This window comes from Apodemus sylvaticus, chromosome 4, assembly GCF_947179515.1.
Source record: "Apodemus sylvaticus chromosome 4, mApoSyl1.1, whole genome shotgun sequence".
NCBI lineage: Eukaryota > Metazoa > Chordata > Mammalia > Rodentia > Muridae > Apodemus > Apodemus sylvaticus.
In genome coordinates, this window is record NC_067475.1 from 132945328 (window position 1) to 132961224 (window position 15897).

At 36.2% G+C, this 15897-nt stretch overlaps 1 protein-coding gene across 9 annotated transcripts in view; it reads right to left on the bottom strand.

Annotated features, from left to right (window-relative positions):
• Positions 1 to 15897, bottom strand: part of Bltp1 (bridge-like lipid transfer protein family member 1) — a 204637-nt gene that overhangs the window by 134054 nt on the left and 54686 nt on the right. For all 9 annotated transcript variants that reach the window (XM_052180612.1, XM_052180617.1, XM_052180611.1 and 6 more), the window contains exons 16-20: positions 9636 to 9791; positions 8890 to 8987; positions 5145 to 5323; positions 4892 to 4998; positions 3785 to 3993 (exon numbers count right to left, since the gene is read on the bottom strand). In XM_052180612.1, the coding sequence (XP_052036572.1) occupies positions 3785 to 3993; positions 4892 to 4998; positions 5145 to 5323; positions 8890 to 8987; positions 9636 to 9791 (749 nt within the window). The remainder of the gene's footprint in view (positions 1 to 3784; positions 3994 to 4891; positions 4999 to 5144; positions 5324 to 8889; positions 8988 to 9635; positions 9792 to 15897) is intronic.

Consider the following 15897-nt stretch of genomic DNA (forward strand, 5'->3'; position numbering starts at 1 on the left):
CTTTTTTTTTAATGACACAGTACTTATAGAAGTGAGGTTTCAATGACTGAAATTACTTTGGGTTCATATAGTTATGTTATCAAACTCCTATTCTATAAAGTAGCTTCAGAGACTTTAAAGCATGCCCACCCTGTATTCTTCCTAGAGTTCCTTATCATGGTGATAAAACTAGGACCAGTGTTTTTTGTGGATCTGACATCCCTTTTTCGAAAACAACCAACTACAGAGATATTTTTTTGTATATCATTTATAAATTAAATGGATCTTTATATTTTCATCTACATATGTGAATTTGTAGTTTGATACATATATAGATAATGCCTTCCTTGAAAAGTTCTAAAGTTCTATCATGGACAGGCTACTAACAGAACAGAAGGTAAGGATCTTAAGACAGAACATCATCCTCTTGCAAGCATGATGCTATGCTTTCTAGCTCACAAATCAGAAATTTAAAGAATTACAAAAAGAAGCAATGAGTTCACTAAACTAGACAAATGTTTGCCTAAAATTTTTACATATTTAATATCAAGTCATATATTTTATAACTTGCTTTAGATATTTCATAGAAGCTCTAAGTTATTAGATCATTCAGATTTTAAAACTTTTTTCAGTACAAGAGAAACTTTTGGTATCACATAAAAAGAATTACATCAAAACACAATATAGTAACAGGGCAAATTTTTGGAGTAGAATGAGGAACCCATCATCCTGGAAACTGGCTGAAACATCTCACCAGGAAAGAGTCAAGAATGCCAGCACCATTAACATTTGCTACAAAGATTGCCTACGTAGAAATATTCCCTAACATAAAAATATTTCAAATAAAAATGTTTAAAAAGCAACACACTATACTTGAGGCAAAAGTATATACTGACATACTCATTTTCTATATGTAAACCTATAAGTTATAGGCATTTCATGGATAGAACTATAAATATCCTTCACAGTTTTATTGTTTTTAATCTTAACTCTCTGCACAGCCCTTGGCACCTATGGTTTTACCTCATCAGCTACCATCAGACCTAAGGCATCTCTGAAGCTACCTCATAGTCTCACTGATTCCTTAGCAGCTCATTGAGCTATAATTTTGCAAGTCACCTGTGATGGTTAATCTCATTTCAACTTGGTGAGATTTATAAATACCATAAAAGTATATACTTTTGGGTTCATCTATGAAGTTATTTCCAGGAAAGTTTAACTAGGCAGAAAAGAGCTACCCTAGATGTGGGTGACATCACCCTATGAACATCCAAGAACACTAGCATTCATCTCTCTCTGCTTTCTGACTAGATGTAATGTATCAGGAAACTATGGACTGGGAAGCTACTTTCTTGGGCATGCACTCACGAAACAAAGTGGCTGTGATGATCTACAAAAGATCATGGCTTACAGCCTGAGCAACCAACAAGCAGGATGTGGCTCACAGCTAGGCCTGCGGTAATGGTGATGAGGCTCCTAACATTCCCTGGTGGAAGGGGGGGAGTATTACAAGACCCTCACCTAAGATTCTCCTCCAGCTGCATAAGGTCCTGGAAGGAACTACAGAATGTAAGACAGAGCAGTTTGACTAAGGGAGTGAGACTTTAGTGGTACAGCTTTTCATTATTGAAAACACTAGAGGTGAGACTTCATAGTGGTGATGCTACCTTAGAGTTCCTCATGCTTCTATTAAGTAACCCCAGTAAGCCCACTGGTTCACCAAGCCAGAGTTAGATGCAATGTTTTCTTCAGTCTGATGGTGCTCTCTGTATCTGGAGTCAGTATGTCTTCCCAGAAAATGTCATATAAGAAATTCCCATTTAACTAAGCTTTCAATAACCAAATCTCTGCAGTCGTAAAACTAAAAGGGGAATGACATTATAAAATCAGATCCACCAAAAACATCTTTGTCACAAGTAATCTACTGCTGCTGAAGAGAATCCTTCTATAATCAAATACAGTTTACATCTAACAGAAAAATAAAAACAAGGTTACAAACTCCTAAGCAAATAGTTTCATGGAGTTCATATAAGTGATGTCACAAAGCTGCTCTAATCATAAGCAAGGCTGTTAGCTATGAAACAGGACCTGACGGATTACAGCACTTACTAGAAAAAAATTAATAAATTAGTAAGACTTGATGATGACTTATAGGAGGCATTTTTAATATTTAATCTGAATATAAAAAAAGTAAAAATATCTCTAGGACAGTCAGTCCTCAAGTATTTTTCCAGAAATAGCCCCTGGAATATTAAATGAATAACCATACCTCCGGCATTAACCTGGAAGTGCTATTTTACTGTGCAGTTAATCAACATGAAAAAGTTATGCCAAAAGGAAGCAGCCCTGGATTCATTCTTCATTCCAAAATATGGTCCACATCCACTTAAAACTTAATTTGTTTTAAATAATTTGGATGACTGTGAGATAAATCAGTTTTTATTTGTAAAGCATAACTTACAAGAAATCTTAGCTAATTATGCTCAAATATTAAGTGCTACTTCTGTTATATTAGCTATAATATATTAAAATATATCCATAGATCTGTCTTCTTTCATTTCTTCTTTTAGTGTCTATTCCTCTAGCAACTATTACTAACTGAAAGTCTGCATGTAGAAGAATGCAAATAGATCCATATCAATCACCCTGCATAAAACTCAACTCCAAATAAATTAAGGATTTCAACATAAGGCAGTATACCCTGAATCTAATAGAAGAGAAAGTGAGGTTAGAATAAACTCATTGGCATAGGAAAAGACTTCCTGAAAAGGACACTGATAGAACAGTCAGTAAGACCAACAATGAATAAATGGAACCAAACAAAACTGAAAAGCTTCTGTATGGCAAAGGACACAATCACTCAGACAAAGTGCCAGCTTGCAGAGTGGGACAAGGTCCTACCAATGAAACATCTGATAGAGGCTTAGTATCTAGATTATAAAGAAGTATAAAAGCTGAAAATCAAGAAATCCAATTTAAAAACAAGCTATAGGACTTTACACAGAGTTCTCAAATGATGAAACACAAATGAGAAACACTTTAAACATGTTCAACACTCTTAGCCATCAAGGAAATACAAATTAAAACTATGTGAGAGTTCATCTTACCCTAGTCAGAATGACCAAAATGAATAAACACATGGCAGCTCATACTGGCAGAAATATGCTATGAGGGGAACACCCATCCATTGCAGGTGGGAGTGCACACTTGCAGACCCACTATGGAAATCAATGTGGTGGTTACTCAAGGAGCTGGGAATAACCAACCTCAAGATCATGCTATACAACTCTTGGGCATATACCCGAAGAGCTCGGCATCCTACTACAGAGATACTTGCTGTTTCGTGGCTATTGCTGCTCTATTAATAACAGCCAGAAATTGGAAATAAGAGTCTCAATATCCATAAAATGTTATATGGATAATTAAAATGTGATGAATTTACACAGCAGAATAGTATTCACCTATGTTTCTTGCATCTATGGTTTTTCTTTTTTTTTTTTTTTACTAGTTTTATACATATCCTTTTTTTTTTAAAGATAGAGGGACAAAACATGTAAACTTGGGTTTGTAGAGAGGTAGGGAGGCTCTAAGAGGAGTTAGGGGAGGGAAAAACATGAAAAATTATTTTCTTAAAAAAATCTGGTCACTGGATGGACGAGGGTAGGATAGGGTCCAGTTGCACACATAAACTAACTAAACAACTATTTAAATCATCCAACTAGATATTCCTTATGGCCCTAATATTCTATTATTACTGCTTAACATATGTTTAAAAACATAAGCTTTTCCTAAAATAATACAATACCTTTATACATAAAAAGGCATTTAACAGCGGTCCATAGAGAGTTATCTGAGAATCTGGGGACAGTTCCATTTCTACATGAAGTTTATCAGGGGGAAGTTCTGAGGGATCAACAGGAGGACGTGGTGATGTAGATGGAGAAGAAACAACTCTCTCAGGTGGCTTCTGAGCTGGCCTTAGCACAGAAAGCATTGTTTCTTCCATTTCTGACACTGGAATAAACAGATAGAGGTGAAAAGATTAGTATGCCAGGAAAAAAATAAAATGACTTTTTAGAAGTTCTTCAAAGACATTATATAAAATTTCACTGTGTTTATATAAAATCAAATAATCATAATATAGCATCTGTAATATTTAACAAAAAACTCTGAAAGGCCAATAATGCAGAAAGCAAAGACCAACAAGGAGAGTATAAGTTAGACTCGATGGAGGGCTCCCACTACACAGAACACTGTAAGACCCTAAGAAACTCAGAAACTCAGGTCACAATAGGCACCAACTCTATTTAGGCATTAAATCAAAGTTGCTTTCATATAAATAGTTAAGTATGTGTGACATTATTAAATATCATAAAAATGAATAACTGTAAAAACTGTTCTTAGAAACATAACAAATTAGAAAATACAAAGAATAAAAAATCACTTAACCCCTAAATTCTTCCTCCACACTCAGGAAGGCAACACATTATCTTTGATAATCTATAAACTATATGATAGTTGTGAAAGTGTATTAAAAACTAACATTCCACTCAATTAGCCATCATAAATATACTACATAACACTATATTTTATAGTTCAGCTTTGCTACTTTTGTTTTGGTAGATCCTGGGAAAAAATCTCTGTAACTCTAAAATAAGCATAATTACATTATCCATGTCACAGAGTGCCAAGAAGGTACAAATGGCATAAGTAAGAAAACTGTTTGATTCCATTTTGGTACAGAGTAAATGCTCAACAAAATTACCTAAAATTATTCCAAAATAGGTAAAGAATACAAATTCATAGGTATTTGAGAATACACAGATGTCAATTAATTTTATCTTTTGTATCTTCAATCAAGCATCACTAAAACAGCAGTTGTTTGAAAACACATGATATACAAAACACTTACATGACTGTCTTAGCTGCTCGTCTGCTCGTTGTGGGTAAACTGGATGCCAGGTATAGTCAATGGTAAGCAGCACACTCGGGACAGCCCAACACTCAACCCAGCCAGCCCTTCCAAATGGGAACAACAACAGAGTCTGTTCAGACACGCCATCTTCAGCTGTACAGGACACTACTTACACATAAAGCTTACTATTTGAAAGGAATTTCTCTACATACGAGCACAAAATCCTCAGACCACTATGTTATGCCCTTACTTTTCCTGAGTAACGTTGCGCCACTTTGGTTTGACTGTTTTCTGGCCACTCTGACACTCGGCAGGAATACCAGTTTCAGGAACCATCTTATTTGGGTGACAATTCTTTACCAGCATAAATAATGAATATTTACTAGGATGGCAATCTGGTAGAAATAAATGAAGATCAACATCTTCTCCCTAAAATATAATTTATAATAATAATCAGAATGTACATATGTTAGCATACTATATACACTTAAATCTAACTATATAATCCTTAAAACAAACTGAAAATCAAATGATAAATTTTAAATACCATATTTACACTGAAAAGTCAGATAAATACCAGGAATAAGATTTAACAATGACTAAAATTAAATAATTCTAGAACGATATAGAACAAATATTACAAAAAGCAATGCAGTTTCCAAATAGCAATTCAATGACTATTTTTGATGATCAAAAATATTGTTTATGGCTCCCTCTCTCTCTTCCTTCTCTCTCTGTCGGCATGCACTTTCTTTCTCTCCCCACTTCCCATTTCTCTATCCCCAAGATGACTTCCCTGGCCTCAGTCTTGGGGCCAGTAAACTTACCAACCTGAAAGCAGCTTCCCAGTAAACCCGCATTTAATATAAAAAAAAATATTGTTTATGGATATTACATCATACTCAATTTAATAAAATCAAAACTTCTCTAATGTAGAATCAAGTAGAATGTGGTCTACAATTTCTGAACTTGACCTTGGTTGGGGGTCACTATTTCTTATGGGTCCCCTATTCTTCTCTCATTTTAATGCCTAGCTTCTCAGCAGATAACACAGCAGCAGGAGAACAGGGTGGTTAAAGAATGCTGCTCCCTAAGCTACACTGTCACGGCTCAAAATCCAATGTGGCAACTCACTAGCTCCACAAAATTTTACATAACCTGTTTCCCAATTTTTAAGCATCCTCCCTCTTATAGGTCAATGTAGCTCAAATGTTCCTCAATTTGTCGTCTTCCTGCCTCTAGGTACTGAATACTAAAATTAAAGGATCATGCCCAAATACATCACAGTTTTCTAAGATACAAATGCAAGTAACAATATCAAGACAGCTTTGTAAAAGCTAAATGAGTTTCCTCAGTTGTGAAATCTCGGTTTAGTTCTATACCCCATTTTTTTATTGGGTTTTTTGGTAGTTTCTTGAGTTCTTTATATATTTTAGATATTAGTCCTCTATTAGATGTGGGGTTAGTGAAGATTTTTTTCCCAATCTGTACTTGAATGGCTGAGAAGCACCTAAAGAAATGTTCAAAGTCCTTAGTGATCAGAGAAATGCAAATCAAAACAACCCTGAGATACCACCTTACACCAATCAGAAAGGCTAAGATCAAAACCTCAGGTGACAACACATGTTGGAGAGGATGTGGAGAAAAAGAAACATGCCTCCATTGCTGGTGGGATTGCAAATTGGTACAACTACTCTGGAAATCAGTCTGGAGGTTCCTCAGATAATTAGAAACAGATCTACCTGCAGACCCAGCTATATCACTCTTGTGAATATACCCAAAAGATGCTCCACCTGCCACAGGGGCACATGCTCCACTATGTTCATAGCAGACTTGTTTATGATAGCCAGCAGCTAGAAACAACCCAGATGTCCCACGATAAAAGAATGGATACAGAAATGTGGTTCATTTACACAATGGAATAATACTCAGCTATTAAGAATGAGGACATTCTGAGTTTTGCAGGCAAATGGATGGAACTAGAAAATATCATCCTGAATGAGGTACCTGAGACCCAAAAGGACATGCATGGTATATACTCACTAATAAGTGGATATTAGCCACACAAAAAAATAAAATAAAGTACAGAATACCTTAAGATCTACTCCACAGAACTCAAAAAGGTCAACAAGCTTCAGTGCCCAAGTGAGAACACCCCAGTCCCACTTGGGAGGGAGAAGAAAACAATCACAAGTAGGGATGGAGGGAGGAACCTCAGAGGAAAAGTGGAGGGGGAAAGGGGAGGTGGCAGAGTGGGCGAGAAGAGGGGAACCTATCTGGTATTGTGAGAAGGAAAAGGACTGAAGCCCTGAGGGCCAACAGAAAGGAAGGAAACAAGCAACCTCGGGAGATAGGAGGCTTGGGGACCCTCCAAAATGCACCAAAAACCTGGGAGGTGAGAGACTCTTAGGACTCAAAGGGAATGATTTTAGATTAAATGCCCAACAGTAGTTAGAGGGAACTTGTAGAGCCCACCTCGAACAGGAAAACAGGGCATCAAATGATGGGGGGCATCCCACAGTCACAACTCTGACCCATAATTGTTCCTCTCTGAAAGAATTATAGGGATGGACATGGAGAGCCTGAGGAAAAGAAGATCCAGCAATAGGGACAAAGTGGAATCCAGCTCAAGGGGAGGTCCCAAGGCCTAACACTATTACTGAGGCTATGGAATGCTCACAAAAGGGGACCTAGCATGACTATACTCCGGAAATCTCAACAAGCAGCTAAAAGAGTCAGATGCAGGGGGCTGGAGAGATAGCTCAGTGGTTAAGAGCACTGACTACTCTTCCAGAGGTCCTAAGTTCAATTCCCAAAAGCTACATGGTGGCTCAGAACCATCTGTAATGGAATTCAATGCCTTCTTCTGGTGTGTCTGAAGACAGCAACAAGGTATTCACATACATAAAATAAATATAATAAAATAAAAAAAAAAAGAGTCAGATGCAGATATTTGTACCCAACCAATGGACAGAAGCAACTGACTCCTGTTGTTGAATTAGGGAAGGCTGAAGGAAGGAAGCTGAGGGTGACCCACAGTAGAAGGACCAGCAGTCTCAATTAATCTGGACCCCCAAGATCTCTCAAACACTGGACCACTAACCAGGCAGCCATATACCAGCTGATGTGAGGTCTCCAACATATATACAGCAGATGACTGCAGGATCTGTGTTCATTCAGAGATGATGCACCTAACCTCAAGAGACTAGAGGCTCCAGGGAAGTCAGGAGAGTTGGGGGTGGGGGGGGTGGGGGGGGAGGGGGGGGGGAGAAGGGCAGGGGGATATCCACGTGGAGACAGTGGGGGTGGGGAGGAGGTATGGGATGTAGAAAAGCTGGAGGGTGGACTGAAGCAGGGGTATAAAATGTGGCTTGTAAAAAATAAATAAATAAATAAATTACTATGCATACAGCACTCAGAGCACTGTCTGGTTCACTTACAAAGGGTTAATAGGTGTTAATTGGTCATATCATTACTGCTGTTTTTACTACTATAATTCAAATAGTATTGGGATTGGCAGTGTTTACCATACATTAATATTAGACGTCACACAAAATTTTGAACTTAGAAGTACATAACTGCTGTTTTTTAGATAAACTAAAAAAAAAAAAAAAAAAAAAACAAAAACCAAAAAAAAAAAAAAAAAACCAACAACTTATGGTCGTTCTCTGATTTTATGGTTTAACTAGGAATCAAATAGAAAGAAGCACAAAATTTGTTAATAGCATATTTCAGGTAGAAGGTGCTATACCAACAATAAAAAGAAAAAAAGATAAAAGAGATCACAAATGAATTGTAAGAAAATAGTTTGTGGTTAATTTCTTGGGGGCTGTTAACAAGGACAGAGGAGGTAACTGACACTAAAGCTCGTGGTCCCTGGCAGATGCTACATGCTCAGGGGAGAAATGGATGGAAAGGCAGGCGCACATACGAGGTCTGGGAAATCAAACTTACTAGTAACCTGTGGGAGAAACAATACAACCAACTGTACGTACTCTTAAAGAGAATCTGGTGTTGCATGTAGCTGGAACAAAGTCCGTAAAAGGCAAAGAAAAGTCAATGTTCAGTGTTTCTCCACAGGCTGCCAGATACACTGTAAAAAGAAAAAGGAGATCTGCTTTAATGTCAACAAACTTTAAATGGGAAGACTACATTAAATGTACACATGAATAAGATTAACTGCAAGGAAACATGAAAATCTAAGCCAATTCTCAATTAGACTAATTGAGATAATACAGGAAAATCGACTCTAGTTGTTATAAGTGAATGAAGAGAGAAGCAGGATCGAGGAGAAGTGCTAATGTGAGCTAACCCTGTAGACAGTTCTTCTGAAGAAGCCCCTGACGTAGAAGAGATACTCACCTCATGTGTGTTAACACTGGATGGGGATGGATAAGGGTGAACAGAAGAGCTGTCGATACTGAGAGAAAAAGGCATCCTTGATTCTTAAGTTTTTGGGGTAGTCAACCTTTGTAGCACTTGGATAATTTGACCTGACTTACCTACTGAGGAGGTAATGGGACTAAAAATGTGTCTTGTGGTTAGAAGGGAGCTTATTTTTTTCTACAAAGACCTGCTCAATCACCACAGGCTATCAAATTTTTGTCTTAAGGGATAGACTACAAGAGTACAACATCTGATTTCTGGGACAGAGGAAAGAAGAGAGGAAGGGAAGCCACTGAACTTCAACACTATTTTTGTTGGCATATCTTAATATGAGCCGAATTTCTAGCATTATTACCGTTTTCCTGTTGTTTAGTGGAACAGTCAATCCAGTTATGTTGATTAGCAGCCCAAATCATTTCAAACTGATGAAACATGATTTTAAAATTCCATGTGTATGGAACAAATGAGAAAATGTCTGGAGCATTATCACTAGACCAGTCTTGAATTAGATCTAAAAATATAAGAGTAGAAAACAAAAAGCAAAATTAACTGAACATGCATGTGCATATGCATACACACACACATAAAAAGAATCATTATACTTGTACACCTATTTCTTTGAATGCTCTTATGTTTATTTCTACCTACTTTTTAATTGGCAGGCATGGGGGCTTGCTATTTTGTAAGTGAACACTAAATAAATGTTCTTAATAATAAATAAGGCTAAGTATAGTGTTGAGCCCATTTAACCTCAGCATGCAGAAGGCAGAGGCAGAGCATCTCTGTGAGTTCCAGGCCAGTCAACATGCATGAGAGAGACCCTGTCTTAAAAATAGGAAAAAAATTGTATGCATGTGTGTGTGTGTGTGTGTGTGTATATATATATATATATATATATATATATATATATATAATAGAGAGAAAGAAGGAAAATAAACACAACTAATATTTGTTTTAAAGATTCAGATGAATGTTTTTCACATTTGTTCATGAAATAAAACTCTACTGAGAGCCTAGTGTGTGTCAGCCTCTGTTCTAGATTCTAGGACTGCAATGAAATAAACAGTATCAAAAACGAAAAAAAAAAAAAAAAAAAAAAAAAAAAAAAAAAACGTTGTCATCCTAAAAGTAAAAAAAGATCATCTTTGCTTATGTGCTATGTTTAAATTGTGGCTTAAAGGTGTTATATAAATTTTTATTTACTCCTCCTCCTCCTCTCACTGTGTATGGTGTGTGTGTCAGGCCATAATCATGCCACAGTATAGATATGAGGATAATTCTGTAGAGTCAGTTTTCTCCTCTACCTTTACATAGGTTACAGGGATCAACCTCAAATCACCAGACTTATGAAGCAAGCACTGTTACAGGCTGAACCATCTCACTGGTCCCTAATTGCTGCTTTAAAATGTGTGTTCACACATGTAGTATTTATCTTAATTTTCTTTTAAACTCAGACGCAAAGGCTCTCTGACTGATAATACTAGCTCTAGAATACAGCACTTCCCACAACCTTTCCTTCTGCCTTCCTATCACTTGTGTGTATTGTATATACTTACTGATACCTATGATTAACAGCTCTATTAGTAAAGGTGTCAGATTCATCTCTGTACACTCACTGTACATAGAAACCCTGATGTTGTATGTACAACATTAGGTACATGTTTCCAACGTTGATATCAGACCATAGTAAATTCAAGCTTTGGCTTTATTTTATTAGCAATGTAATTTGTGTTATTTTCTCCTATTTAAAAGAACAATTTTCCTAACTTATTAGAAGAATTGAGATGACTTATGTGATATTTTAACAAATAAATGGTACCAAGAAAGCACTTCATAAATAGAATGCATTTATCATTGAGAATACTATAAGGAAAATTATAGGTTATCAAATGTCATTTTATTTTTAAAGACAATCTTTGAATTGAAAACATACAAGTTAGAATCATTACAGAAATCAGGTGTAAATGTACAATTTCATTTAAAAACCAGCTGCCATATACATATAGCTACCATCCATATACATTAAAGAGACTTAATAAAACGGCAATCTTAACTGTAACTGACTCCATTGATAAGCTATAAATAAAATAAAACCTTTTCTACTAATAGAAAAAGGAAATCTTTAGTATATCAAATTTACTTTAAATGCATCTTTATTTCATTTAAAAATTACAGTGGGTAGGCACCCCTTATCACATCTATGTTTACCTTTAAACACACAGGGGAGGCAGGCGGGAGGGAGGGAGGGAATGAGGGAGGAAAGGAGAGAGAGAGAAAGAAAGAGAGAGAGAGAGAGAGTTAATTTCTAACAAAGGAACTCATCATTTTCCAGGCTGACTTCTTTTCTCTTTAATAAACTCTTCATGTCTCAGCATTCCTACTCAAACTACAAATCCTGTTTGAAACTAATATAGTCATCTCTCCTTAACCACAGTTTCAATCTACTGTGGGTTGAAAATATTTTTATTTTTATATGAACTAAACATGCAGAAGGGTTCCCTGTCATTGTATTTTGAATATTATAAGTATTTTTATGAAATATTCACACTGTGATAAGTATTTTTAAGTAATCTGCAGATTAATGAAGATATACAGAAGGTTATACAATCTATATGCAAGAAACATACCATTTCATAGGCGGCCTTAAGCATCTACAGATTTTCTATCTAACACAGAAAGAATTACCCATGGCTATCAAAGACTCCTGCCATTCATAGCCTTTTTGATGACGATAAACAAGATTATTAATGCCAGGTGCTACAGGAAGCACAAGGTTTGCAGTCCAAGATACTAATCTTAGATGTATCCACTAATTTTGCCTCAATAATTCTGTGCTACACAGTGTAGGGGAATACCAGGACAGTGAAGCGGGAGGGGGTTGATTGGGGAATAGGGGGAGGGAAGAGGGTTATGGGACTTTCAGGGAGGGGGGAACGAGGAAAGGGGAAATCATTTGGAATGTAAATAAAGACTATATCTAATAAAAAAAGAAAAAAGAAAAAGAAAAATAACATTCTGTGCTGCAAGTTCCTAATTGTTAACTCAGAGATAATAATATTGCTTTCTAGAGTATGTTAAAAAGATATAAATTAATAAGCTTTATAAATGGTATGTGTTATGTAAATCATACCTAACATATTATATCAAACTCATTTTATAAAGTTCATTTCTACCATTAAAAATCCTCCCGTATTTCTCTGAATGGGTTCCGACACTAATGATTTTGATGTTCTCTCATCTTAGATGCAGTATACGCACAATAGTTTAAATCTAGCTCAACATAGATACTGTTTGCCTTTGTTTTATGTGTAGTATGGCTGTCAGTGTACTTGAGATTAGTGATGGAAAACAAGGAAAAAAGTCATATGTCTACAAGTTTTCTATGGACAGAAATAATAATTAGTATTTGTTCCAAATTATTATGAAGCTTGGGATATCAAAGAGAAGCATTTATTTACCATATTCTCAAAGTGGTTAAAAGGCAGAAATGAAGCTGGTGTAAAACTAAAATTCAAATGATCTAATATCTAAAGAAGTCAATATAGTTTGTAAATAAATTCATTTGCCAATTCTTATTTTAACAAATTTTATATTTTTCTTCAGTTGTAATTGAAATGGTGCAAATAGCTAACTTCTACTTTAATAAAGATTTTAAAATCTTACTTAAAATTTATATCAAATAATTTCTCCCTACCAGCTTCTATAATCTTTACTAAAAAATATTTAAAATTAGAATGAAGAATAGTTTTGCATACATAACAGACACTACTAAGTTTCCACTACAAAAAACAATAACTTCAAACTACCAGAAAACTCTGTTCAATTGAGAAGCCAAATGAATCCAAGAAAAATGAAAATTAAATACATAATCAAACTGAGCATCCACTACCACAGTGGCAGTCAGCCAAGGAAAATTGCTACAGCAAGTGATCTAATGCAAGTGCTGGGGTCACATGACAAGAAGCAACTCTACTCTACAGAAGTCGATGGTACCATTACAAGTCTTACAAGTGATCACCAAAAAAATTTTTATTAACTTCTTCGTCAAGCACTTGTGGCACTTTAATGACATTGTTTTCCTTAGACCAAAAGCTGCTCACATTACCAGATGGACTTATTAAACACTGTGATTAGAAAATTGAAGTACTTTTTAATGACCTCATACATTTGTGCAAGGAATTAAAAAAATTTTAAAGACAGTAAGTTAAAAATTAATCCAAAAATCATACCAATAACTTACTTTATATCTAAATTAAGTAATAACTCATAAAATATTAACCCATTATTATAAGTGCTTAGTATCATTTCATTATTCACCATCACCCCTCAACTAATAATCAAAGCCTATCTAATAACTGCCACAAAAGGCTTCAGTTTCCACCTTTGTTTTACTCCTGGGGCTTTATATTTATGATAATGCTCTACCCCACATCCAAATCTCTAAAGAAATATTTCTCTGTTGAAAAATAATGGGCATTCCCTCACATAAGCTGGAAAACTTCTGTTCTATAAATTTTGCCAACTATGAAAACAATCCAACCACCTTGACCAAGAATAAGGCCAGACCACAATATCCAAGAGGAAGATGTTTAGGAAAATTAGTAAAAGAAGCTACTAAAAGGCTGTCATGACTTTCAGAATTAAGAGAAAATGTGACAGTTATCTGAGCAACAAGAACTTAAATGGTACAAATATATTGTTTAAAAGGATGAATTACAACAGGTAAAGCATAAATATCAGAGTAACAGAAAACAAGTTTACAGAAAACTCAGTTCTAATTAAAGGAATACTTAAGTATTTAAAAGTAACTAATACTTTTTGAGACATCTAGTTTAAAGTAAAGAACAACTTTAAACTTTTTTAAACCATGGAGAGTTTAATTTCCTCTCTATTTTTAGTACTGCTGATGCAAAACATGAAATGCCCGAAAAAAGTAATATAAAGTGATAAGAATCTGAAAATAGGAAAAGTCTTACATTCTTCCACAGAGGAATGGATACAGAAAATGTGGAAGTTTATGTGGTACTTTATGTGGTATTTTTTTTTTTTGTGACTGAGGAAACCCAGTCACAAAAGCATACACATGGTATGAACTCACTGATAAGTGAATATTAGCCCAAAAGCTCGGAATACCCAAGATACACATGAAGCTCAAGAAGGAAAACCAAAGTGTGGATGTTTCAGTCCTTCTTAGAATACTCATGGGGGCAAATACAGAGAGTATTTGTGTGGAGAAGAGACTGAGGGAAAGACCATCCAGAGACTGCCCTGCCTGGGGATCCATCCCATATGGAGTCACCAAAACTAGACACTATTGTGGATGCCAACAAGTACTTGCTGACGAAAGCCTGATATAGCTGTCTCCTGAGAGGCTCTGCCAGAGCCTGATGAATATAGAGGTGGATCCTTGCAGCCAACCATTTGTCTCAGCGCAAGATCCCCAATGAAGGAGTCAGAGAAAGGACTGAAGGAGCTGAAGGGATTTGCAACCCCACAGGAAAAACAACAATATTAACCAACCAGACCCCCCCACCCCCAGAGCTCCTAGGGACTAAACCACCAACCAAAGAGTACATGTGGAGGCTCTACTGCATATATAACAAGGATGGTCTTGTCAGGCATCAATGGAAGGAGAGGCCATTGGTCCTGTGAAGACTCGATGCCCCAGTGTAATGGAATGTCAGGGTGGGGAGGAGGGAGTGGGTAGGTGGGTGGGGGAGCACCCTCATAGAAGCAAGGGGAGGTGGAATGGGATAGGGAGTTTTCAGGGGGCGAGAAAGGGTATAACATTTGAAATATAAGTAAAGAAAATATCTAATAAAAAGATTTATATAGTAAAATGTAGTAAAGCAAAAGTCATATTTCCATGGAGAAGCAGTTTATTCTAATAAATCAGATCGACTCTGTGGGAATAATTGTCTAGAGCCTGAATCAATAAAAGCTACTATATTTAATATAGTAATATTTATATTATTCATAGACCCAGGCTATATAATTTTATAATCATAAAATACAAATGTGCTAAGTTGTTACTTCCTTTTTCAACTATGATGGCATTGACTTAAGCCATACTAACAGAAAAGACTAAACTCTGAGCCTAGAATAACATACTAGACTACTTCAGTATAATGTCATAGATGAAAATAATCAAAATGAAATAATCAAGCTGGAAGAGGGAGCAACTGATTGATCAATGCAATCTTTACTTTTCACTATCCTGATAAAATCAACAGGCTGAACTGAGTTCTTCTATTTGCTTCAAAGATCAAAACTGGATTAATGGTTTTATTGTTATTATTTGGAGTAAATAAAAACAAAAATTTTGTTTTAAAACAGTTCCTTTGGACCTTCTGGTCTGCACCTCTGCTGGGAAAGATCAGCGTGTCAGCCCCTCTAGCAACTGCAAAGTCTGCAGGTCTCCTAGATGATCTACTGCAACCAGGGACACAGCTGAGAACCCTGTGCAAATAACTGCCCCAACTGGGACCCCTACAGAGCCCAGAGGATGGGGGACCCCTCGCCTCTATGCAATCCCAATCTCTTTCTGTCTGCATCTCTACCAAATGTCTGCGGATTGGTGTGCCTACTCCTCCCCTACATCCCACAGCTTGCCTATA